Genomic DNA, 24,007 nt, shown 5'->3' with positions numbered 1-24,007 from the left:
TGTGTTGAATGTTTGCCTACAAGAGCCACCCTGTCACTTAGATCAATACTAAAGGCGAACCGACCCAGAAGCACTACACGCACCGAAGTCTGCTAGGGTTCACCTTCACTCACGTAATCATTAAGTTAATTCTCATAGATCATTATTGCGCTTTTATACAAAGAAAGTAGGTAATGCCAGACATGTCCCGCTCTTCTCTATCTCAATATATTTCTAGAATCCCTGGGTTTTGATTCACCGGAGGCAAAATTCATCTGGTTTTCTTCTCTTCCACTCCATCTCCGCTGTCACTGCCTGCAGATCCATCAACCAACACAGCATCCGCATCCGAATCGTACTGTGCTCGGACGCGCTCGCGGCCTCGTTCTTTCATGGAGTCGCGAATTCGTCGGTTGACCTCTCCGAGATCATCCTTCGATCCAATCGTCAGTGGTTTGAGCAGGGTGTCTTGGAAGAAACCGCCACTTCGGGATCGGCTGCGGCTGCCTCGGGTTTTACTGGTGTTTCGGCTTTCGGGCTCACTAGGTGGCATACTCTTCAACCGAGACTGGTACGTGTCATCATGAGGATAGCCATGGGGAACGAGCTTCTCATGTTCAAAGTCTGGGAAGATCTCCGGTGCAAAGGCATCGATCGTGTCGACTACCTTTGTCGACAAGGCTTGGCGCTCCTCCCGCAGCTTGGCCAACGAGTTTGCGGAGATGGGGTTTAAGGCAACGAGAAGAGGCGGGAGAGACTTGAGTACGTCCATGCCGATCTCGCCGATTCGCAAACCAGCGAAGGATACGGAAATCATCAAGCCGAAGAAAAACACAGAAAAGAGCCACAGGGGAATGCTATCAGGGACGTAGGTTCTGGGGTTTGTCCACCAAGGTGAAACGGCACAGTAATGTCCATCGTTGCGACAGTAGTGTAGCCATGTCGTCACAACCACGGTATACCAGGTATACAAGGCAGGCGCCAGTCCCATAGCGACAAGAATCTTCCAGGTCCCGACGACGTCACGGCCTTCAAGCTTGACTACGGAACCGGCAAGAGCTTTGCGCTGCTTTTTTACCGAGATAACCTTGGCGGTAACAAAGACCGGCCAAAAGAGCGCGACAGATGGCAGTGTTCCTACGGCTAGGGTGAGAAGCTCACCGATGCGATACAGCAGCGTGCCCAAGACCATCCACCACGGTCGGTGCTTCACGTCGCCCCACTCAACCTGGTGGTCCCGGATGCCTAAGGCTCGAAGGCGTCGGTTGTAGTCGGATATAGCCTTTTTTAACTGGAGGACTTTAGGCTCGTCCTTGAACTGAGTGTAACCCTTGAGCAGTCGTCGATTGACTTCAATAACAATTGGCAAGGGTAGCTTCATCCGGAGAGGTCGGTACAGTCTCCTCGTGGCTTGGACGAGCATGAGTGTCTCGTGGTCGGGCGCTTGTTGAGTAACCGCAGTTAGTGCTTCATTAATCGTCTCCAGCAATGATCCCACGGCGTTGCGCTTCGAGTTCCCACCGGCCTTGAACGCTTCGACTTGGTCCGGATGTACGTGAACGGGGTTACCGAACTCGACGACAGCGCGAGAACGGAACTTATTCGGGTGAAAGTAATTCATGCCGCAGGGAATGATAGACAGGCCGCAGTTGGGATCCTGAGCCAGAGCACCCAATGCGATGATGGCGACACCAGCCTTCAAGGGGAGCAGGCTGGGTCGGTCATGGCTGCCACCTTCCGGAAAGATTCCGATACAGCCCCCTGCAATGAGTTCGCTATAAACGGCGTCGAACATTTGACGCTGGTCGATATGCGGGGCCACTTTGAATTTCGTCCCCGTGCGCAACGCGTCGTACAGAGGGTGATCTTCGTCGAACTGCTTGAACGGCTTTCGCAGTCTCAATTCTTCCGGCCCGAGAATCTGCGCAATCGCTTGCTGTTCCGGACTGGTCTTTCCCACCCGCGGGAGAATAATTGTGCCGCCTTCCATGAAGAGTTTACTCGTAAAATCCGTTCCTTTACCACGAACAAGGGTCGGATCATTGTCGGGATCCGGCAAATAGATCATACCCTGAGCTGGCTTGACATTATCCTGGGCTCTCACGACCGGAAGGGCTCCCATGCATCCGGCCATTGTGCCGATATATGGCTCCCGCATGGACTTCTCGGCAATAAGGAAAGAGCTCCGACGATTGGCTGCGTGCTTCAGGATGCGCATTAACAGGATAGAGTCGACAAATTGATTGGCATGTGGAGCGGCCACGATGATCACCGGCCCGCGTCTGGGGATTCGCCAAGCTCCTCGGGAGTAAACCTCCCGGAAGAAAATGTCTAGACATAGGGTGAAGATCCAGATGCCCAAGTCATAGAGCCATGGGATCATGTATCTTCGCGCCATGATCGCGTCTACGTTAGGCCGGCCCGCTGGAATGGCAGGCGATCGGTGGCCTAAACAGCTGTGAAAGACAACCTAACTCTTGACGGGTACCATAAACCGCGGAGTTAGAGTAGCCAATAGTCTCAGAGATGTTGTGTATGCGAGAGTATGCAAGTATGTATGTGCGACGCGGCGGGTGTTTGGTGGGAATGGATAATAATCCTCATCTGGGAGTCGCGGAACCGAAATTCTCCGCAAAGCTTAGCGCCTTTTTTTCCCATGGCTGACTCAGCAATATGATGTCATGGTGCAAACTAGGCAAACATCCTGGGAGTGGAATTGACTTCCATTGACTTTTAGCCCTGGAGAAACCACTTTGAGAGACTATTGGCAAGTCTTAATCAATATTGGTAACTTCAAGAAATTATCTCATTGTAAGAATTGCGAGAGATACGGCTAGATCCTTGATCCTCGATGGCCGCGTAGTGTTTCGTCATCAACATCAACAAAAAAAAAAAAAGATTCAGAGTCGACACTGATCAGGAAAAGGACCTAATCCTTACCTTGAACCAGTGCATTTTGAAGGCTAGTGTAGCGTGGGTACTCTGTGTCTCGCAAGGCTGCGTAGCGCTGAGCATAGTCCTACACTTTTCTATTAATAACCTGGGGATCCCAGCGTGGAAGGGCCAGTTTGCAATGACGCGAGACCGAACAAATACTCCTTAGATAAAGAGATATGTCAGTCTTAGTTATGAGGCCTCATAAGAGTATTGATATTAAAGTAGAGATATCCTTAACTACACCGTCCTTTGGCGTCAAAAATGACACGTATGTCAGGCCCCCCAGGAACACGAGCTGTCGGCATATCGCTAAATCTTGGTCCTCTAACGGATGTGGATCTCCTGTGCGTACTAAATGCAGAAGTCGATCTGATCTGCCAATGACGTAGGAAAAAAAACCACTGTAATTCCACTGTCTCACTGTAACATATGCTACCCCGGTCGAAGTATAAAATGATACGATATCAGGCAGTACAACCTTGCGACTAATGTAACCTTTGTGCTACGGCTCGAGATAAAAGGAAAAGCATTCTACCGTATTAGTGGCTTGTAGATATTGTGCTAGGCGCAGATCCCAAACGAGGGGGATCTATCATAAAGCATTCAACATGGGGGACAGTCATGCATTTCAATTCCATTAGCACGATTCAATAGTGTACGGTCAAAGTACATGTGCGTCGGGTGTCCTTTATAGCGGGTCACTACTCTACCCCTTACATGATTTCTATATCCAAGCGTTACTTAGCATTATTCAATCCGCGTATACCCCAATCTCGAGGTAGTATACGAAGCATGCACTCGGCCGTGCAGCTCTACTTGGAAAACCTCTGGCTTGTGCCTTCATGATGCCTAAATTAGATGTCATGATCATCCAGGTCAGAAATAGGCTACCAGATATTTGAACGACGACTCTTGAAATAAAATCTTTCGCGCGGTCTAATAACGAACGTTGAAATCGAGGTATGGCTATATGCAGTGTGACCAACTATACAGCCTCCGTACACGTAACATGGCGTTCGACAAATATGGGATAGAAACTCCATGCAAGACGCCACTGTTTCTGTGACTTGTCTAAATTAGAATGTGGGGCCAAAGCTGAAGAGATACTGACCGTTCTAAGCATCAAGCGTTTCTCGTATCTGCAGATAGGATTCAATTTCAGGTCAGCATTTAGTATGCCGTTGAGTCTCCGCAGTTACATCCATTTCGTCGTTTGCAAGACAATACTAGGAGCTGAGAGATCTCGCCCACGCTGAGTGGCAGAATGCCAGTGACGTATCTGAGACATGTCCCACCCCGAGTCCACTGAACAAGTAAAGATATGTGATGATTGGATGTCGCTGATGCGGACCGGGATAAACGACGAAAGAGACCATGAGTCAGCCCTGAACAGCTTTATTGGGGAACGTACGATGTAAGCATTACCTCCGGCAGTATTTTAAGTGAGGGTAGAGTAGAGCGCATTCATGGCTATAAATACATGGTTTGGGCCCGCCCATCGAACAATACTAACTTGGCTCTCTATCAATAATCTTCACTAAATTCAGTCCAATTGAAACTGATCATCCCGCACGATGCAACTTCTCCCAGGCTTTATCACTGCTCTCACCTTGAGCACCGGAGTCTTTGCCCAAGGCTGGCATGGATGTGCCGCAGGCTTCAGTGTGAGAATCCCTCCGGCATGCCTTTGCTTGATACAAGGCAATTATTGATCTTGTGGTTTAGTGTCAAAATGACGAGCAATGCCGTAATCAACTAGACTGCCAGCAGGAAGCCCACAATGTAAGCAGAAATCAGCGCTGTGTATTCTTTTCAGACATATAAGGCATCTACTGACCAGCTTTATTCATAAGAATCTTGACAAGATTCATTGCGGTCAAGCGAATCATCCTGTCGCTTGTTGGGCGGTAAGAATCTGCTTCTAATATGGATGCGTGACTTATGAAGCTGATATACCAATGTTTCTACAGTACACGAACTGATGAGGAGGGTTACTTTTCTGACAAATTCATGTTTCATGATTAAGACATAACAGACCACACAGGTGGAAGTCGCTAAGAGAGGTGACGTCAAGGTTGATGTATCTCATTCCTGTATTTATCTGGTCTCTTCGTCTGTGTCCTTTGACCTCAATGACGAATTTGAGTTTTTATGGATTCTTGCAATATATCCGCAATATGCGGGGAGGATATACGGATATATAAAAACATTAAAGATATTATCGCAGCTTACTAGAGTATGACATACTCTGTGATTGATTACTATTGATTGGATCAGAATTCTGAGCAACGAAACGCAGTTACTTGATCAATTTGCCCCGGACCTAATAGGGATGCATGTCATAGAGAGCCTCAGAGGACCTTCTAAGCTTCTGCGTCAGTTGCCTTCTGAAAATATTCATTAACGCACGTGAGCTAGGAAATGCGAAAAGGGAGATTGGGATGAGGCTTATGGCCAGTCCTTGGTAATAGTTTGAACTTTGAGGAGACGATGGGCCCTTTTCGGATCATGTCGATCATTCAATGAGCCGCAGGGTGTGGGTCATCCCTTGCTGATGATCCCTCTCACAGTGGATTTCGATGTGCATATAATTGGATTTCTTTGGCCTGATAGAGCTATAAGAAATTTAGCGCACATTCTTTGATCTACATTACAGCCATTTCCGGTCAAGATTCTTGTTTGTTTATTCTGTGAGATACAGGGGAGCCCGCTTATTATTGCTCCATGATTGCCGATTATACTTCCTATTAAGGGTACCCTGCAATCCAAATGCAGAGGTAGATCCTGTGAGTGCATATGCAAGGCTCAGAATACCACAATATATATGCGCTACTGTCACGGCGTGATGAGCAGGCAAAGGATGGCCTCTTTGTGTTCACTATCTCACTTCCGACTCGATGTCGTGTTATACACACCCCGATGGGAATCCTTTAAGATAGTTGTTTGTGTTCCCTTTAACCTAACTCCCATTGGATAGAACAAAATGGGCGCACATACCCTAGAAGAGGGCAAGGCGATACCAATAAGCCATGACTCTGACCCTCTTGACGATGGTTTATCTCAACATGGCCTTCAATTGACTCCGGATGGTCGGTTCGTTCGATGGCTACCCACAGATATGAATCACCCCAGAAATTGGTCATTCAGAAGGAAGACATATGATCTGACCATTATCAATCTTGTGGACCTTTTTACGTGGGTGATTCCTTTTCACTTGTGTTGCTTCTGGAGCTGATGTCTTATCGAAATGGCCAGCACAGCCTCCAGCACAGCTGGCGTGAGTGCCACCGATGGCTTAAGCACCTGAAAGCAATAGACTAATCGCCGTTGATCAGACAATCACTGCAAAAGCTGCGCATGCAGAGTATAATATAGACCAAACGCTGGCCATATTCCTATTTGTGTCGGTGTATGCGGAACCAGTTTGCTCCCTCCGATGTCCATAGCTCTAACTGCGACTAGGTCACTCCTGGGACAATTGACTGGGTCAGTACTGTTTGCACCATACTCGGAGACATTTGGGCGTCGAAAGCTTTACATAATTAGCGGCATCTTGTTCAGCATTGGTTGTGTTATTATTGCGTCAGTTCAATCGCTTGCAGCCGTCGTCGTTGGACGATGCGCAACAGGATTTCTCTCAATACCGGCAAACGTGCTAGCAGGTAGCATTGAAGACATGTATCGAAGTCGACAGCGAACGTGGTGGCTGTGTATATGGTCGGTTGCATCGAATTTAGGTCTTGTACTTGGGCCGATCATGGGTGCTTATATTACTAGTAACTTGGGCTGGTAAGATGCTATAAACATGGATGATGACATGGATGAACGCTCATGTTTATATCTTTAGGAGATGGGTCTTTTATGTCGCTGCGTGTATAATCGGCTTTCTTACCATCCTGCTTCTTTTCATCCGGGAGTCACGTCCATCTCTACTCCTCGTGCGCCAGGTTGCCAATTTCCGACAGACAACAGGAATGAAAACGCCTCCTCCGCTGAATCCAGACCATACGCCAGACCTTCACACATTCATACGCACCACCTTGGTCCGGCCAGTGGAGTTATTCACTGAGCCTATTGTGATATGTGTCGCCGTGATGACATCAACTGCTTTTGGCTTGGTATATCTGTTTACCGAAGCGCTCCAGCCGATCTATCAAGATCTAGGATTCACCGCGGAGTCTTCATCATTTGCATTCGTCGGGTTGGGAATTGGCACAGTGCTTAGTCTTCTCACTCGTTTTGCAGGTGACCGAATTATTGAGAACTATCTGCGCGATGGTCGTCAGCTATTGCCCGAACATAAGCTCCTGGGGATATACATTGGTACACCACTGATGGCTATCGGTCTATGGTGGTTTGCATGGACTATTCCTCCTTACGCTGAAAACATGCATTGGATAGTTCCTACCATACCTCTCGTGCTTATTGGCTATGCGATAAACGAATTTCCGACCGTGCTCTTGGGGTACCTGGCCGACAGTTATTTGAGCTACGCGGCTAGTGGACTCGCAGCAGTCGCATCACTACGTGCAATCCTTTCAGCCACTTTCCCTTTATTTGCGCGACAGATGTTCTCAGCACTGGGAAACAATGTTGCTGTTTCAATACTGGCCGCAGTGGGGACGGTATTCTGTGTGATTCCGCCTCTGTTTGGACGCTATGGCACGAGAATCCGCGCAAACAGTAAATTCGCTCGCTACAGCCTGCGGACTCATGAAGAAAACTGCGTTGACAAAGATGAGTTCCTACCAAATGCTCCAGAGATGTCGAGCTGAATGTGATCTGTCCGTAAGAGCTCATCCGGTAATGAACGTTGGGATAATATTACGCAGCACTCCTCGAAGAACTTTACTCGGTAACACAATTGCCATTTCCATGATATTCCTTGGAGTCAGGAAGTCACTGTATTATAAGTGCTGTAGCAATATGCTTGTCATGAGTCAGAAGCGATAGAATACGACTAATTCATGCCCCAGAGAGTGGAAAACGTAGGCACCTTGCTTCACATTTGTACAAAAGCATTTATCATATACCTCCCATATCTATGGATTGCCCTTTCAGTCTAGTCTACTCTAGTTTCTCTCTGAATCTTTTTATCCCCCAGTGTCACCCCGACGTTTTTGACAACCAGCCACGCGGGTAGCAGCGAAATAGCCCACAGCCCGAAGTTGAGATAAACACTTCCTACCGAAGCCATTATCGTGACAGCGTTCAGACCATACTATGATTCATTATTAGTATACCTGAGAAAAAGGAACGAGGGCAGGATAACTTACCGAAACAGCCTGAGCTGCTGACTCCGTACCCCGAAGTAAGCCAGAGATACGAATAACCTCCTCTTCGTCTTCGGCAAGATTGCCAATAAGGAAATATCTGCCAGTGGTTAGTCATCAGCATCATCAAGTCATACACTCTCTGGCAGTAACATACAAGAACATATAGTTTAACTGGAATCCCGCAACCCAGAACAAGTACAGTGCGAACCCGCGGCCAAAACCCGCATCTGCCCAATCGTACGACGGCTGGGTTTTCTTAAATTCTGTCACGATGATAGTACCCCAAACCCACCATGCCCCTTGCAATGTGAGAATAGTTGCAAAGGCACTCCGGGTTCGAGTTTTGAGTGAAATGCGCTTGGTGTCCAAAAATGCGCCCAGCAGGTTGCCGAGAATCAGGGCTATAATACCTCCCAGGAAAGACCCTAACGCACGCGCCCGCACCGAGAACCACAGCGACAGATAGGTGAACATTACAGCCTCCGTAAAGACTGCTTGACTAATGAGTGGGACGATAAGGAGGAAGTTCCGAGTGAAGAAGAGCTTTGCCGTCTCTTTGATCTCGTGAAGTGGACTATGTGCTATGCGAAGTTTCACAGGAACTCCATCTGTGCGCTGCACTTGAGAGGGTGTGTTCAGCAGCAGTCCTGCAAACGGACCAAGCGCCTGTAGGACGATGAACACGATGAGCACAGCGTATGAGACACTACCTGCCGTGTCACGCTTGGAGTTGATGCCCAAATTAATCGCACCACCCAAAATCTGACCACCAACGCGAAAACTCAACCAGAAGCCGAGGAAGCGTCCTTGATTGTGTGGTTCAGGATAGGAGATCGCAATGGCAGCCTCAGCCATCCAGAAAATACCGGCAGAGAGGCCACAAAGCGCGGCACCAAAGAGAACGAACCATTCAGTGCCGAATCGATTGTTGGTGTAGAGACCCGCAGCATAGGGGGCGTAGCCCATCGTGCCGACAATGAGTGTCCATTTGATCCCGATGTAGCGGACAACTACACTGCCAAAGAAACATGAAAGCACCATGAGGCAGAATGTCAGTGCATTCGCTGCGTTGACGAGATACTATGTACTTGGTGTCAATATTTCCTGTCACAGTAGAAGGCCCGTTGGAGATTACCGACCGGCTTTTCCAACCCTCCTCCGCCGACCGAGTTCATGGCTCCCCAGATTCCAGGAGCGAGGAAATTACACAATCCCAAGATAAGAGCATTGTAGAACGTCGAGCGATACCATTTCACTGCTGCCGTTAGCATAGTCATTGGGGTTTGAAGCAGTCAGCTGACCTGGATGGTTTTGTGTTGAAGGGAGAGAATTGCTCCCAATCTCTTCATCTGTCGATCGGACATCCTCTTTCTCGTGAGTCATTCTGGAAGCAGTAACGTAGCCACCGTTCGATGTATGCTTTTGGATATTCGACATCTGAGAATGAAAGACATTCTGAAGCCATGGTGGGATTTATGTACAGCTACAGCTGCCGAGCTCTCGTCTATATGACAATCTAAGCTTATCGCGCAGGTAAATTGCCAATCGTGGACCCCTGTCTAGTCCAATAACAAAGTCAGATTCTAGCAGTAAATTGATTTAATTACGCTAAAGGTATAGGTTTTGCACGATCAATGCCGTAGCGGCTTTGGCGATGTTGCCGTTGGAGGGCTCGATTACGTGCTCGCACGGCATTTTAGCACAAATTGTGTATAATACTTTAGAAACAGGGATGCCAATTTTGTCCCAGCTCTGCTTTTTAAATTGAAAATTACCAAAACGGTTTTTACTCAAGACATATTATATTATGCTCCACAATTTTAGTTTGAGTTTTTAGTCTCCTTGTCCTTCTCCTTGAACCGAGGATACGATTATTTGAAAATGCAACGTTTGACCGTTACAAATCTGAAACAATAATATGTCCGAAGCGGAATGAAGTTAAGAAATACTTATATGTCAAATTCAATATAAGCACATTGTCATTGCTCTAGCGCCCCTTCTCAAGTATTCAGTCTCAATGATAAACACACATAATCATGCAAATGCAAAACGGACATCAAATCGATTAATCGTAGTGATGAAAATCTACTCCTGATCATCCGGATGGAAGACCAATGCCCTCACTTCAATACTTTCCCGTGACTCCTCATTCACAGTCTCTGGGTTAACAAACGCAGAGTGAGGAACTCTGCGGGCCCGACCATCCGTCTTGGAGTCAAAGCACTTGATCAAGGTGACCAAATCAGGCGTCTGCCCGTAGCGATAGTACCATTTGACATCAGGGTTGGGCTTAACCGCGTACGTCTCGCCCTCACGATTAGGGTAGATAAGCTTGATGCCCACGAGGTCACTATCCGGAAGCGTATGAGCATCTCCGACGGCCAATGGGTCTTTCAGAATCGGCTTGATAGGCCGCCAAACATTGATGATCTGATAACGTCCCTTGAGGAGCTCGGGACCGTCCTCAGGAAGATGGTAAGTGACACGGTTCTTCGCGGCTTCATAGGACTGGTCGATGTGCACACGCTGGACAGGACCCCGTTGTGGCGTGGACGTGGCCCGCACATCTTTGGGTGCACGGCGAATAGTATGGTCGAAGATGAAGACACGAGAAGCGCCAGTTCTATTGGAATTTAGTTAGTGTTTGGACATTGGAGAAGTCTGGGTGGCGCATACGCGTCTTTTAACAGCTGCTCGGTTTCTGGATAGTATTCCCTTGCAATTTTCTCATCGTCAAGGAAGTCCTTCTCACGGCTCTCATGGTAGTAGTACTGGAAACCATTTTTATCCAGTGTGTAGTCCAGCTCATGACCGCTTACGTCGTGAACGGTGACGTCGAGTGCGACGGAGGGCCGTTCGTAGGTCTCGGGCCGTGTGACATAGTTTGGGGTGAGATGAGAACCGTCCTCAAGCTCTTTTAGAAAGTACAGTTTGGTTTGAACGTGGTGGGGCTTTTCGGAGGAGGTAGGGACAGAGGCCCTCTGGGTAAGTGGTGATGGTTCGTGGCTGAGTGGGACTTGAACTGCAGCAGAGGCCATGATGGTTCGTGTCGTATGTAGCTAAGCTTGCACTAAGGGAATGGGCGATGTTTGAAACTTGTTCTAGCCTTTATGCTTTGATCTACACTGGAGCTTTTAGGTGAATAGCTACTTTTATATACACATCCGTTGGTGAAACGTGGAGACGAATTGGCATTTGTCAGATTCGCACGCCATCAGCCAGGGCTCAGATGCATGTGTCACTCGATTCGGGTGATAAATGTAAAACAGGCCTATTGGAGCTTTGGGGAGGGAGGGAATCCATGCAAGTATGACCGTTGAAATACTACAAAAGACGCAATAGGGAGACCCTCCACAGTGGCTGGCGAATAGGAGGACCGATATGCATTAATAATGAGATTCATTTAGGTCACCAGAGCACAGCTATAAGTTTACGCATTTCTAATCCATATAACGTCTTGACGTCAGCGCTTACATATCCAAGCTTAGGTGATTCTATACGAGCGAACAAGCTTTGTAATGCCCGTCCCATCCTCGAGCACGCCCTTCTCCTCTTCCAGTTGATAATTCCCCCAGCGTGGAAGTAGAACTGTCCATGTGTACCAATACAAGATACCAAATAAAACCCTGATTCGGTTAGCTATGCGAAATTATAACCAGTATTAGGAAACTTACACCCCAGCGCCAACAATAGCATACGTGGCATAGAAGAAATGCACATCTCCCTTCCGGTCTGGTGGAGGGAAGAAAGGAGCTGCCAGCAAAGCAATACAGACCACGATACGTAACCATATTGCCCAGTTCCAAGCCTTGAATGGACGGTGAAGGGATGGTTCCCGCCGTCGGACAATGAGAAGGCCGACCGTTATTGCTAAGGCAAAGATCTGTCCGGGATAGCCCTCGACGTCCAAGATGAAGTTGTAAACATCTCCTTGCGGTGGGAGGGAAATAACAAGAATAGATGGTACATAGTGTACAAGGAGTCCTCCAAGTGGAGAGTTGAAAGGTCGCGACGAGGACAGAAGATGCGACCACGGTAGAAAGCCCTGACGAGCAATTTCTTGGTTCACACGAGCCTGGTATATACAGTCAGCCTGGGGCGATTCAGTTCGCGACACGCAGTGTTCATACCAGAGCAAAGGTCACCACCATCACATTTCCGGCCGCAGAAATGGCAATGGCCAGCGGGAAAAGTACTCGGCCCACATGTGCCCCGAACAATCGCTCAAAAAGAAGGCCTGCAACAAGTTCACCACTGTTTTTGATCTCGTCAAGAGGAACTACAAGGAAGTAGGATATGTTTGCCAGGAAGTAAAGACCGCCCGCAGTCAGAAGCCCTGTTGGGCAAACCGTCTTGACAGTCTTGATCGGGTCTTTAACTTCATTTAGGACATTGTTCACATTGTTCAGTCCCGCATATGAATAGAAAATCTTGAAAATTGATGTTGAGATCAAGCTCCAGCTCCAATTGGAGCCTTCCCACAATGTATCCCATGCGAAAGGGTTGTTAGTGACCGCACGATTGGATTCACCGAGCGATTCATCGTAGGGGCGCAGAAGAATAACCCAAATTCCGGTTAATGACATGGCCATTATGAGGAAGATTTTGACCCATCCGAGGATATTCTGGATCCATATTCCGGTTTTGAGGAAGCAGCCATGCACAACGGTGATGAGGGTTAGAAGGCCAACAGCAAGTGCCTTGTGTTGATACTCGGTCGGTTCGATGTTAAATGCGAACAGTGTGTATTTCGCAAAAATAATGCTGTTGCTAGCTGTGAAGCCTAATAGTACTGCTTGTACAGCGATGAGGGTAGACGCGAGAAATTTAGGCCTGGGATAAGCGTACTCCAAGTATACCTATAGGGGGTTAACAAAGATTTAGATACGAAACAAGTGTGAGGTTAACAAGAAGCCATAAAATATGAATACTGATTTACCTTGTCTCCACCAGAACGAGGCAGCATACATCCAAATTCCATTGATACGGCCATTCCACAGGCCGCTAAGATTGTTCCGACCAGCCATAATAATAACGTCAATCCGATACTTCCGGCCGACTTGACGATTGACCCCGGGGTTGCAAACACACCGCTCCCGATAACACGCGAAATGACTAATATATATGCGCTAGACCAGTTGAGCGCTTTGCGATGGGATGGCACCCCTGGCAATTTGCTTTGGAATTCTGAGTGCAGTGCATCAAGCGGGGAGTCGAGTCTCGGGTCATCTACCGCGTCGTAACCAGGAGAAGTCGAGTCCAACAAGGGCTCTGTTTCCGTTTCCGTATTGCTCATCATGGGAGCAGAGTTCGTACCGCGTGCGGCGTTGTTCAATACAAGTCTCAAGCTCTTGGTTCAGAAGCAGGTAAGTCTCGCACCGTTGATATAACCTCCCCAACAGTTCAGGGGATTCTAGTCACCGGCCTTAAGTATAGACTGATCGGAAAGCAAGGGCCAAGTATCCAGCATATCATAGAAGGTCGGCAGGGCCGGTATTGATAGGGAGTTCACCCTCCATGATCCCCAGGCACGTCATTCTGGTCAGGAGTTATGTGTACGATTCCTGGAATGCTGAGTGGTCGATAGTATCAAAGATCGGACACATCACAGCTCTCGGAGGCCGGCGGCATTGGTCAGCATGCGGGATTCAGCAAGGGAGCTGATTGTTATATGTTTGAGAGCCAACATTGCAATCCGACTTGAAGCCTAACGGGGCAGCACTGATGATAAACCTACGATATCCTCAGACATCATTTTACTCCACAGACGGACCTTAAGGACCCTCTACTTTATTCTACGTAGTACGAAATTTAGCCTGATATTTTGAATGCACTATGACTTAATGATTAAAGATCAATCGGGGTGATAATACCTGGTGAAATTTTGTAATTTTGTCAAAGATTGTATTATTTACGAGGATTATTCCTCAATCTATGCCCTAAATCACATCATCGAGTTCTTTTATTGGCTCAGTATGATCGCCAGATTAATACTTTTGGTCACAATATCGGACGGTGTACGAAGCGTGGTAGTTTTATGACATCTGCCCGGAGGTGATTCGGACTCGAATACATTTATATAGTCTGAGTAGAGTACTTATATATTAAAGAAAGGTCAATCTGCAACGATGATCTACGGCTACTTTATGAACAATATCCATCGACCGAACTGCAAGGGATGGCAGCCAAGATTCTCTCCAACATTCCTCTTGATAACCATCCATCACGTCATATCAACCCCGCGATTCGCAATGCCCAATTATTAGAAATCACCCAAGAGACGAACAAAGACCAAGGCAAGTTTCAAAAAATATGTAGGGCGTGGTTATACTGTAGCTTCGAAGGATGGATCCATTATACCTCGCGTGGCGACTCCGGAGCTGGGATCGGCTCCTCTATCTCTTACTAGACGCTGGTCCAGTGCGGTGCCGATAACCGGTCTACCTCTATATATGTGACTGGAGGAGACGAATTACACACTCAGTACTTGATACTTACCACAGCGAGCCTTTTAATCCCATGAATATGACTGCCGTATCGACATATGTGCCCCTCGTTACGCTGAACGAGAAACAGCAAACTATATCATATCAAGAGATTTATCCGGAACAACGCTCGGAACCTATCTTCGTCAATCCTAATGTGCAGGAGGCAATCGTACCACAGCTCGGACGGGCCACTCAGCGTGCGCTGTTACTGAAAGCTGCGCGTGAACAGTACACGCTGGTCACCGATCATGCGATTCCATCAATATCGAACAAGGACGAGATCCTAGTCAAGGTACTCCAATTAGCTTCCACAGCTGGACATGTAGGTACTGATCAACCTTAGATTGTGGCGATTGGTTTGAACCCGATTGACTGGAAGGGCCCGTAAGCATTCCTACCAAATTGATCTCAGGGCCACGACTGATCATCACATTATCAGGGCTTTCAATTTTGGCATCCCGAGCCTACCATGGGTTAATGGTCGTGATTTAGCCGGTGTTGTCGTTAAGGCAAATAAGTCTTCACGAGTACAAGAGGGCGACATCGTTCTTGTGCCTTCCACCGATTATCGCGATATTAGAAAGGCCGCTTTCCAAGAATATGCCATCGCGACTCATTTCAATGCTGCACGCATCCCACCCACCCGAAGTATCCACGCTTCCGCCTCCTTAGGTGTTGCGTTTGTGGCATCTGCCCTCGCCTTGGGCGTCTCACTGGGATTAGACTTCTCCTACGCGTCGGCATGTCCGGGGCCGGACCTCACAGAAGTGGTTCGCTGGTTAGATACTGAAACTATCCCAACTGATATCAGAGAGGAGTGTTACTCAGGTCTCTCTAAGATCGAAAAAGTCAAGTCCGGCGACTGGATTGCCATTTGGGGAGGTGAGTTTCCCATCCCTCTTAGGGAGGACCAGTTTAGACTGATCCATCTAGCCTCTACCACCACTGGATACATCACGTTACAACTTGCCAAGCTTGCTGGACTGAAAGTAATCTGCGTGGCAGATATTGCCCGTCACGGTGGGAGACTAGTTGATCTAGGGGCTGATGCTCTGGTGGACCGACACGATACCCAGCGCGCAGTCGACATCATCAAAGGATTAACAAAGGGAAAGCTTCGATACGCCATTGACATTGTCGGAAAAGACACTGCAACTCTACTTCAACAAACACTTGACGATACTGTTCGCGGAGACGGGTCACACGCTCATCTTCTGGGCCTGACAGGCCTCCCCAAGGACAGAAGCTCCAATATCATTTACCATACAGTTCCGATTAAATTGTTCCATACGTCACCACAGGTAGGAGAGCGCATGGTCTCCTGGCTCGAGGATCTATTACTTTCAGGTGCTCTTGAACTACCAGAGATTATTCGCACGGAAGGAGGCTTGAGTAATGTTAATGCGTCGTTAGAACTTCTTCGACAAGGTACAGCGTCAGGGAAGCGTATTGTCGTTGACCTTGCAGGATAGTATATATGGTTATGTTGGAATACTACGTTAGATACCGGAAATGTGTTCATTAGATGCCTTAGGATAGAATGAAATCAAAGAGATCATAGCACTTGTCAGTATCGTCATGTCTAATCTCGTCTAATTTCTAGTACGCTCTCACATTACGAGAATTAAAAATACAAAACGCAATTGACCTGCTTACTTAGAGTATATCCCGAGGCAAGTCGAATTTTATCTCAGAATTGTCAAAACCCCTACATAACCAGATTCAGAGGATATTGAGGGGGGGAGATCCATTTTCAAACAGCAAATCCACAGGCACCCCGCTTGCAATGATTATATTTACCCCTCACTGAGCAAGTCTCTCGTGAAGTCCAATTGTTTGCGACAAGGATTCCTTTGCTCCTTGCGTGATGGGTGACGAATAAGCGGGAGCGAAGACGTGCCTCGGATCGCCGATTGCGACACTCTCGGCGTGGATGATGGAAGAAGGAGACCCCGTTGGAGTACCAGCTTCTAGTGTGAATATTACTCCAACTTGGAGACTCTCACTCAGCTTTGTAGAGGATTTGAACCGCATGAGAATTTGTCTACGGGGCATTATCGTTGCAGTCGGCAATCGTACTGGGTCATGCCGGAGCCCTAACCCAATTAACTTGCGTCGTCCTGTGGGATACGAGAGAATCTCAAGTTGAGCTGTTTGGACAGTGGGCTTTTTTGCAATTGAATTTACACATTAATACAATCACGGGCGAGGTCGCTGACCAGGATCGCCCTCAATGGCTCCTATATATTCTCTGATTCCTGGATATGAGCAATGTACCGCACGCAGCCAGGCAACTCAACCCTCTCCTATATCGCACCCTACCCATAACCCAGCAACGCGACACAGATTACAGCGACCATGGGCTCAATCGACACGCCCAAGAAGCAACTCATCTTAAATGCATTTGCCATGCAATCACCCTCCCACCTGAACCCAGGTCTCCATCGCTACCCGCAGGACCAAGGCGGCGCCTACAAGTCGCTCCAGCACTGGGTATCCCTGGCGCAAAAGCTCGAAGCCGCCAAATTCCACGCGATCTTTTTCGCCGACGTGTTGGGAGGTTATGATGTCTACAAGGGCCCAGCCAACCTCGATCCGACCATTCCTGCGGGCGCGCAATTCCCCATCAACGACCCACTGTACAGTGTACCTGCGATGGCGGCTGCGACCGAGTCGATCGGGTTCGGCGTAACGGCCTCGACGACCTACGATGCTCCCTATGCGCTCGCTCGACGATTTTCAACCGTTGATCATTTGACCAACGGTCGCGTGGGATGGAATATCGTGACCTCGTACTTGGATTCCGCCGCGCGTAATTTTGGGTTGAACACACAGGTCGAGCACGACGAGCGATATCGCATTGCCGATGAATACCTCGATGTCACATACAAACTCTGGGAGGGATCCTGGCGCGACGATGCTGTCAATGTCAAGGATGGAGTAGCTGGGTACGCCGATCCCAAAGCCGTTAGGCAGATTAACCATGAAGGAAAATACTTCAACGTCCCAGGACCACATCTGTGTGAGCCGAGCCCGCAGCGTACGCCTTTCCTGCTACAGGCTGGTACTTCCACCGCAGGCAAGGCATTCGCGGCGAAGCACGCAGAGGCTATTTTCTTACACGGTCAAAAACCGGAGCTAGTGCGACCGTCCGTCGATAATGTGCGACAGCAAGCGCAGGCGCAGGGTCGCGATCCTGGTTCTATCAAGGTTGTGGCGGGTATTCTGGCTATTGTGGCCGAGACTGATGAGGCGGCTCATGCGAAGTTCGCTGAGTTGGCTCGCTATGGAGATCCAGAGGGAGCGCTTGCTCTTTTCGGTGGATGGTCAGGGTACGACTTGTCAAAATATGAGGACGACCAGGACTTTCGCTTCGTGGAACAGCCGGCGATCCGTAGTATGGTGAATCATTGGGCAAGTACAGTGCCAGGGACTGAGGGCAAGAAATGGGACAAGAAGACGATCTCAGAGTATCTGATTATGGGAGGAAATGGCGCGAAAATTGTTGGAAGCGCGAAGACAGTCGCGGATGAGTTGGAGCGGTGGGTTGAAGTTGGCGATGTGGATGGGTTCAATCTGAGCTATGCCTCAATCCCTGAGACCTTCGACGATATTATAAAGTATTTGATTCCGGAGTTGCAGAGGCGAGGGATCTTCCATTCGGAGTATGCCGTCAAGGGAGGCACATTCCGCGAGAACATGTATGGGAGAAAGGGGCAAACACGACTGCCTGAGTCTCACCCAGGGGCGAAGTACGTGTGGCATGCAGGAGAGGAGACGCCAAAGTACGCGTTAGAAAAGAACACATGAATCGATGAAAATAGATTAGAAAGGCTAGGTACACAGACATGATATGACTGCTCGACATTTCCAGTTACCGGACAGCTGTTAGTGCTGCAAGGGAGTTCGAAGAAGAGTTAAAAAAAGGCAAATATACTCTATTCAAGCTCATGGGTCACCCCATTTTGGTAACATAAATGATGAAATGACATACGATAAGCTCTCGCAGATAGCTGTTGTAGCAAGACAATTAGCATGTTCCAGATTTTATCAACCTCTCAATTATCCCCACCAGAAACAGCGTAAAGCTTTGTGGTAGAACTATTACTCGTCACAGTATACCTCGACCTATTCCCTCCGTTCATATCTGTGTTCACCGGAGGATGCTAAGATTTAGATGGAATGAGAACATATGACATGGTGGAAGGTAATTGTATATAACATGCTGGTATAACCTGGTTCCTAAGGCTGCATTCAAACATCTAGGGCTAACTCATAGTGACGGTCAAACGTCCCACCAACCCTCCATATACGTGCGAAAATCTATTGTGTCAGGCCGCTTCACATGCGGCACCAAATCTGCGTCCAGAGACCGTTCTCTTGTGGTCCAGCCATTACCAAAATACGCGAATCGATTGCCGCTAGGGTTGACATAGGCATAATCCCAATCCTCCCATCGTGGTTCCCGTCGGATATAGTTTAATGTGGCAGCGCTTCCAGGGAACAGGCCATGGATCCGTCCCCCAGGACGGCCACCATTATACCAGGATCGACAGTTCTTCTGTCCAGGGGTCGAGTCATCATTACCCGTCCATACGGTGCGAGGGTAGAATGTATCAGAGTATTCGACAAAGTCGTCAGTGGCTTGTTTAGACGGAGCCATTGACTTGATCCCCTGGCTGCGGATCTTTCGCAAGACCTTAGCAATATAAGTAACCAGGTTCTCCATGCTATTCGGGACGCTTCCGCTATGGCCTGTGGCATGAGGACCGCCGATCCAAAGAAGATTTGGAAAGCCTGGTGTTGCGATACCAAGGTAATTATAGGGGAATCCCCACAAACCATCGTGTTTCCAGGCTTTCTTTAGATCTATTCCATTCGCAATAATCGAAAACGGAGGCGCATGGTCAACATTGGCACCAGTCGCGCAAATCACGACATCAACGGGCCTCTCAATGCCATCTGCCGTCACAATGCCCGTTGCTGTGAATCGTTCGATAGGCGTCTGTATGTAGTTCACATTATCCTTTGCCAGGGCTTCTAGATAACCAGGCCCTGGTGTAGCTCGCCGGCAGTTTGGCGGAAACTCAGGTAGAATTTTGTCTGCTAGTTCCGGCTTCTCAGTGATGCGCTGAAGCATTAATTGTGTCCACGTGTCTCGTTGTGCGCGATTCTCCGGCGAGTCTTTAAAGATTGCACCAAAGCGTGAGAAGTATCCTTCTTCCACACTCTTGCGATATTTGATATATGTGTCAGGGTCTTTAAATGATTCGAGCTGTTCGGGAGAGAACAAATTCGGCTCGAGTCGGCGCACACCCGTAGTGCCAAATGAGTCTGCAACCCAGGTGCGGTTACGCGCATAGTGATCGACGTGCTGTGCAATCGGTTGAATTGAAGGCAGAACCTGGAGGCCGGATGCCCCATTGCCAATAAGAGCAATTCGCTTTCCTTTCAAGTCGGCGTCATGTTTCCAGTGGGAGGAATGGAAAATGGTACCCGTGTATTGATCGATGCCAGGATAGTTGGGTAGTTTCCAATCATTGAAGTGACCGATCGCATTAATCAGGACGTCAAGATGTTCGATATATACCTAGTTCCAGTCAGTGCTATTCCTTCCGTGAGGGCTCTGTAGAAGCGTTCGCACCCTTCCTATGCCGACGTCCTGGACGGTGACACGCCATTTTCCTGTTTCAGGGACCCATACGGCTTCTTCTACCTTGTGTTGCAGCCGTATATATTTGTAAACTTGGTACTTGCGGGCAAGCCCTTGCCAGTATTCCCGAATTTCGTGTCCCTGTGCGAACTCCTCCGTCCATTGCGTGTTCGGTGCAAATCCAGATTGGTATACATGTGCTGGAACATCGCATCGCACACCAGGATATGTGTTTTCGTACCATGTGCCTCCCTGATGCTAGTCAATACTTCTCACATCTTGCTACGCGAGGGTATATTTTTTTTAGAGACACCTACCACGTCCGCATTCTTATCGAAGATCCGGAGGTCAAGGCCTGGTAATTTAGCCGGCAAAAGTATCCCAGCAGTAACACCAGCTATGCCGGCACCGATGACACCAACTTTGATATTTCGAACTTCATCAACCGGGTGTTCCTCTATCTCAAAAACAGGTCTTCCTTGCGGGGCAACCTCCTCTGTTTTCTCTATGATAGTGGTCGCAGCCGGGCCTTTGATATCTGTCGACACACCGACCGGTGCATGACTTTGTGCATGACCATTTAGCAAAGGGATAGTCCTATCCGGTACGATAGGTACTTCAACAGCAGCCATTGTGGTATGTGATCCTCTACAATGAGCTGATTAACAAGGAACGAGTCCAACTGCGCTTTTAAATACCGTAGCCGAGGTAATGTTGCGCGACTTGGAGCTTTATTGCGCTCATCATCGCGGGGCCCAAATTCTGGGATACCCCTCAATAAGAGCACTAATTATGGACCACATGCACGCCATCGACAGCCACTCTGCGATATGATTGTTGGTGTTGCATTTTGGCAGGCATCCCGGATAGCGGCGTCACATCATCGCGGGAGTCAATGGTGTCAGAAACCTTCCAAGGAATAGCCCGCAGATCTCCGTAATTTTCAAAAGGCCCCTGTATTTTTATTCGTGTCATGATTAAGCATCACTAATAGAAGTACCCATATTTGTAATTTTATATCTGCGGGAATTGCGGGGACTTGGAGTTGACCCCAACGGTCCAGCCTCGGTATCAATTCAATTCCAGGTTACTCTGACGAGATAAAATGACCACACTTCATTCATTATAGCTACCTCGTATAAATATCGCTGTTAAACTAAGAGCAGCAAAGACTTCCTGGCCAGGATATTGACAAGTTATTCTATCCATGCTGCCTGAATCTCAGGCTAAGCTAATGGGTCTCTTCATCAAACTCTTTCCATATCCCATCGATCGCCTCATGCCTCTTCAACGCCCAATCAAAGGTGGGATACCACTCATTCTTGCGATAGGCCTCGTAGAGACGGGCAATATTCTGCGCCGGGACAGGTAGCTCATCCCACTCATCTGTCTCCGGTAGTATCTCCTCTACCGTATTTGTCTCGTTTCTCGCGATTTCCAATTTGATCCCCGGGCCGCCGACATTCAAAGATACAAGCGGGGAAGCCACCCGTAGCCAGCCCTTTTCACCTTGGATACGCCAGTCCAGTCGGGGTTGGCCTGGAAACTCCTTTCCGGCGTGGAATTTGATAGTCACCGCAGCATTAGAAGGCTCAACGGTCCCATAGGCGAGAATCTGATCCGGGACAGTATTGCGAGCCCCCGTTTCGACGACCTTGCCGGCATCTCCAACGCTGTAGTCTTTAATGTTTATCGTTGGTCGGCTGATTGTCGAAAAACTCCTCAGAGTCTTGAATTCTCCGAGGACTGTAAACCGTATTAGTGTCAAGCAGAAGCACGTCTTGTGACTACTCACCGGCAGCAATGGATTCCAGGCTGTGACCAACATGGATAGTGATTGGATTTCCTCCGACTTCACGGTTGAGGAAGTACCGTACGTTCTTGCTCTCTGCATCGACGTTGTTGCCAAATGATCCGGTGATGGTACTAGTGAGGACACGCCCGATCTGCCCACTTTCGATTACAGATCGCATTTTACGAATGATTGGTGAAAAGGCACCCTGTATGCCTACGATAGTGCGCGCATTATGCTTGGCCGCTAGAGTAGCCATCTCTTGGGCCACCTCGAGGTTACGGTCTAGTGGCCATTCGACATAAACTGTTTTGCCGGCGATGAGGCTAGAACGTACAGTCAGGAAGTGCCGGTCAACACGGACACTGCAGACCACGAGGTCGACGTTGGGGTCGTTGGCGAGATCTATTGTGACCATGAGTACTCTTTCACTTCACAAGTATTTAAGGCTTACCTTGCGGGTCCCCGTAGGCCTTGGTTTCGTTCGGCAGGCCATATTTCTGGATTGCTCTTTGTGCAGACTCCACGGAGCTATTCAACAACGCAACAATCTCAAAATTGGGGGACTTGGTGAGGAAGGGCAAGTGAGCGTTGGCAGTCCACGAAGTGCCCTCATAGGTCTCTGCTGAAGCACTAGCCAATCCGATTAAACCGACTCGAATAGGAGACATGCTTGGTGGATGTCCAGTTATTTTCACTAACACTGTAAGATGGGCTCTGGTTGTTCTGACTTAATCCTATATGTAAACTATAAGGAACTTCTCAGCACTATATACACGCCGAAGATATCGGGGCTGAGATACAATAGCTGTATTATAAATCAAACGGGAGGCTTAATCTATCCGGGAAATCTTGAAAGCTCCTTCTGCTTATAAATCAAGGATAGTGAGCTGTGTTTCAACCCTAAGCATATGCATTCGATTATCGTCACCGGGCCTTTTTGAGCGATCGTAGCTTTTCTCTGCCGGATGGAAATGCTTTGGTGAGTCTAAAAGGTGTAGCCACGGATTAAGCAACAAGATTCCGGAGGTTATTCATCAACCACCTAATCAGCTACTTTTAATGCTATAGAGATTCTCATCAGGTTACATTACATGATACCTAGCAAATGTCCACGCAGTACCTCATCGATCGCCGGCAGCTACATAGAAGTCCTGCCAGCGATATTTCTGCTCGAAGAGCAGCATTCGCTTCATATTTTTATTAGTGACCTTTATAGGATTTTCCATATAAATGTGTCGAAGGGCGGAGCTTTACAAAATATGATACCACTGTATCTGGGTATTACCTATATGTGCCATATCTGACAGAGCGGGGGAGGTCGACGGTACAAGATTTGTTTCTCTCGCAGATACCCTTTGCATTCGGACAATTAGAGTAGAGCAATAGTAAGTTATAAAATATCCACCGCAGCTACGGCCTTGTCTTGCAGTTCCGTAGAAACCTTTCCGGGTATATGTGTGTTCTGTTTGGAGACATTAGCACTCTCTACGCGATATAGGCTCTTCCATGAGACCATATTTTTGCCCTCCTATTTGTCGATAGATAATCTTGCAAGTGAGAATGCTCGGCCTCGCATTATCTATTACTCCCCCCTCCGGCTCCTCCCGTGTATAAGCGTCGGTGCTGCGAATAGCGCTATGTCCTTAATGGAATCGCCAGCTAGGCAAATACTGGTTCCGCTTTGGCCGGGGTGCAACTTATTTTCCTCCTGAAAATAATAATAATAATAATAATAATAATAATAATAATAGGCAACTCCAAAGGTAGTAAGGGCAAACCATAAGATCGACCGCCACTCCAGCCATCTGTGCCGTGGTTTCCGGGATTGCTTGCTTATCTACCCAAACATTACAAGACTGTGATATGAAACAGCGACTTG

General features: G+C 48.1%; 9 protein-coding genes across 9 annotated transcripts; 4 read left to right on the top strand and 5 right to left on the bottom strand.

Moving 5' to 3' along the window:
* Positions 1 to 31: 31 nt before the first annotated feature.
* BDV27DRAFT_119335 (lysophospholipid acyltransferase family protein) lies at positions 32 to 2,558 on the bottom strand. Its single transcript, XM_032064839.1, has one exon. It carries the CDS (start codon positions 2,375 to 2,377, stop codon positions 251 to 253), a length of 2,127 nt encoding a protein of 708 aa, XP_031933770.1. The 5' UTR covers positions 2,378 to 2,558; the 3' UTR covers positions 32 to 250.
* A 1,917-nt stretch (positions 2,559 to 4,475) lies between these two features.
* On the top strand, positions 4,476 to 4,990 carry BDV27DRAFT_119334 (uncharacterized protein). The gene is made up of 4 exons (XM_032064838.1): positions 4,476 to 4,580; positions 4,642 to 4,698; positions 4,770 to 4,823; positions 4,887 to 4,990. Exons 1-4 carry the CDS (start codon positions 4,491 to 4,493, stop codon positions 4,896 to 4,898), a joined length of 213 nt encoding a protein of 70 aa, XP_031933769.1. The 5' UTR covers positions 4,476 to 4,490; the 3' UTR covers positions 4,899 to 4,990.
* A 909-nt stretch (positions 4,991 to 5,899) lies between these two features.
* Positions 5,900 to 7,691, top strand: BDV27DRAFT_140285 (MFS multidrug transporter; the record flags this gene model as incomplete). Its single annotated transcript, XM_032069625.1, has 5 exons — positions 5,900 to 6,111; positions 6,172 to 6,193; positions 6,252 to 6,325; positions 6,379 to 6,705; positions 6,764 to 7,691. 5 exons carry the CDS (start codon positions 5,900 to 5,902, stop codon positions 7,689 to 7,691), a joined length of 1,563 nt encoding a protein of 520 aa, XP_031933768.1.
* A 287-nt stretch (positions 7,692 to 7,978) lies between these two features.
* BDV27DRAFT_140284 (DUF895 domain membrane protein) lies at positions 7,979 to 9,575 on the bottom strand (the record flags this gene model as incomplete). The annotated part of the gene is made up of 5 exons (XM_032069624.1): positions 7,979 to 8,137; positions 8,193 to 8,289; positions 8,347 to 9,272; positions 9,332 to 9,447; positions 9,494 to 9,575. The coding sequence occupies 5 exons, from the start codon at positions 9,573 to 9,575 to the stop codon at positions 7,979 to 7,981; spliced, it is 1,380 nt and encodes a 459-aa protein (XP_031933767.1).
* Positions 9,576 to 10,277: 702 nt separating this feature from the next.
* BDV27DRAFT_167546 (putative methionine permease) lies at positions 10,278 to 13,488 on the bottom strand (the record flags this gene model as incomplete). Its single annotated transcript, XM_032074522.1, has 7 exons — positions 10,278 to 10,815; positions 10,869 to 11,143; positions 11,734 to 11,818; positions 11,867 to 12,267; positions 12,323 to 13,051; positions 13,132 to 13,337; positions 13,437 to 13,488. The coding sequence occupies 7 exons, from the start codon at positions 13,486 to 13,488 to the stop codon at positions 10,278 to 10,280; spliced, it is 2,286 nt and encodes a 761-aa protein (XP_031933766.1).
* Positions 13,489 to 14,717: 1,229 nt separating this feature from the next.
* BDV27DRAFT_151943 (zinc-binding alcohol dehydrogenase family protein) lies at positions 14,718 to 16,152 on the top strand (the record flags this gene model as incomplete). The annotated part of the gene is made up of 4 exons (XM_032071455.1): positions 14,718 to 14,972; positions 15,024 to 15,064; positions 15,120 to 15,562; positions 15,614 to 16,152. 4 exons carry the CDS (start codon positions 14,718 to 14,720, stop codon positions 16,150 to 16,152), a joined length of 1,278 nt encoding a protein of 425 aa, XP_031933765.1.
* Positions 16,153 to 17,031: 879 nt separating this feature from the next.
* BDV27DRAFT_167544 (LLM class flavin-dependent oxidoreductase) lies at positions 17,032 to 18,490 on the top strand (the record flags this gene model as incomplete). The annotated part of the gene is made up of 1 exon (XM_032074521.1): positions 17,032 to 18,490. The coding sequence occupies exon 1, from the start codon at positions 17,039 to 17,041 to the stop codon at positions 18,488 to 18,490; it is 1,452 nt and encodes a 483-aa protein (XP_031933764.1). The 5' UTR covers positions 17,032 to 17,038.
* A 475-nt stretch (positions 18,491 to 18,965) lies between these two features.
* BDV27DRAFT_167543 (flavin-containing monooxygenase) lies at positions 18,966 to 20,965 on the bottom strand (the record flags this gene model as incomplete). Its single annotated transcript, XM_032074520.1, has 3 exons — positions 18,966 to 20,270; positions 20,325 to 20,585; positions 20,651 to 20,965. 3 exons carry the CDS (start codon positions 20,963 to 20,965, stop codon positions 18,966 to 18,968), a joined length of 1,881 nt encoding a protein of 626 aa, XP_031933763.1.
* A 482-nt stretch (positions 20,966 to 21,447) lies between these two features.
* Positions 21,448 to 22,812, bottom strand: BDV27DRAFT_167541 (uncharacterized protein). Its single transcript, XM_032074519.1, has 3 exons — positions 22,580 to 22,812; positions 22,129 to 22,530; positions 21,448 to 22,079 (listed from the first exon to the last, which is right to left on the bottom strand). The coding sequence occupies exons 1-3, from the start codon at positions 22,794 to 22,796 to the stop codon at positions 21,565 to 21,567; spliced, it is 1,134 nt and encodes a 377-aa protein (XP_031933762.1). The 5' UTR covers positions 22,797 to 22,812; the 3' UTR covers positions 21,448 to 21,564.
* Between the last annotated feature and the right edge of the window lie 1,195 nt (positions 22,813 to 24,007).

The sequence above is a fragment of the Aspergillus caelatus genome (assembly GCF_009193585.1).
Source record: "Aspergillus caelatus strain CBS 763.97 unplaced genomic scaffold BDV27scaffold_2, whole genome shotgun sequence".
Lineage (NCBI taxonomy): Eukaryota > Fungi > Ascomycota > Eurotiomycetes > Eurotiales > Aspergillaceae > Aspergillus > Aspergillus caelatus.
The sequence above is the reverse complement of the archived record's forward strand: the minus strand, read 5'-3'. Positions and strand labels throughout refer to the sequence as shown.

What these genes read in the sequence shown, in the direction of transcription:
- BDV27DRAFT_119335 (XM_032064839.1), bottom strand. Translation starts at nt 2,377, where the DNA reads ATGGCGCGAAGATACATGATCCCATGGCTCTATGACTTGGGCATCTGG.
- BDV27DRAFT_119334 (XM_032064838.1), top strand. Translation starts at nt 4,491, where the DNA reads ATGCAACTTCTCCCAGGCTTTATCACTGCTCTCACCTTGAGCACCGGA. An exon ending in GATGTGCCGCAGGCTTCAGT is followed by an intron (nt 4,581 to 4,641) that starts GTGAGAATCCCT and finishes CTTGTGGTTTAG; the next exon opens with TGTCAAAATGACGAGCAATG. An exon ending in GCCAGCAGGAAGCCCACAAT is followed by an intron (nt 4,699 to 4,769) that starts GTAAGCAGAAAT and finishes TTTATTCATAAG; the next exon opens with AATCTTGACAAGATTCATTG.
- BDV27DRAFT_167541 (XM_032074519.1), bottom strand. Translation starts at nt 22,796, where the DNA reads ATGTCTCCTATTCGAGTCGGTTTAATCGGATTGGCTAGTGCTTCAGCA. An exon ending in GGCCTACGGGGACCCGCAAG is followed by an intron (nt 22,531 to 22,579) that starts GTAAGCCTTAAA and finishes TGGTCACAATAG; the next exon opens with ATCTCGCCAACGACCCCAAC. An exon ending in CCTGGAATCCATTGCTGCCG is followed by an intron (nt 22,080 to 22,128) that starts GTGAGTAGTCAC and finishes TACGGTTTACAG; the next exon opens with TCCTCGGAGAATTCAAGACT.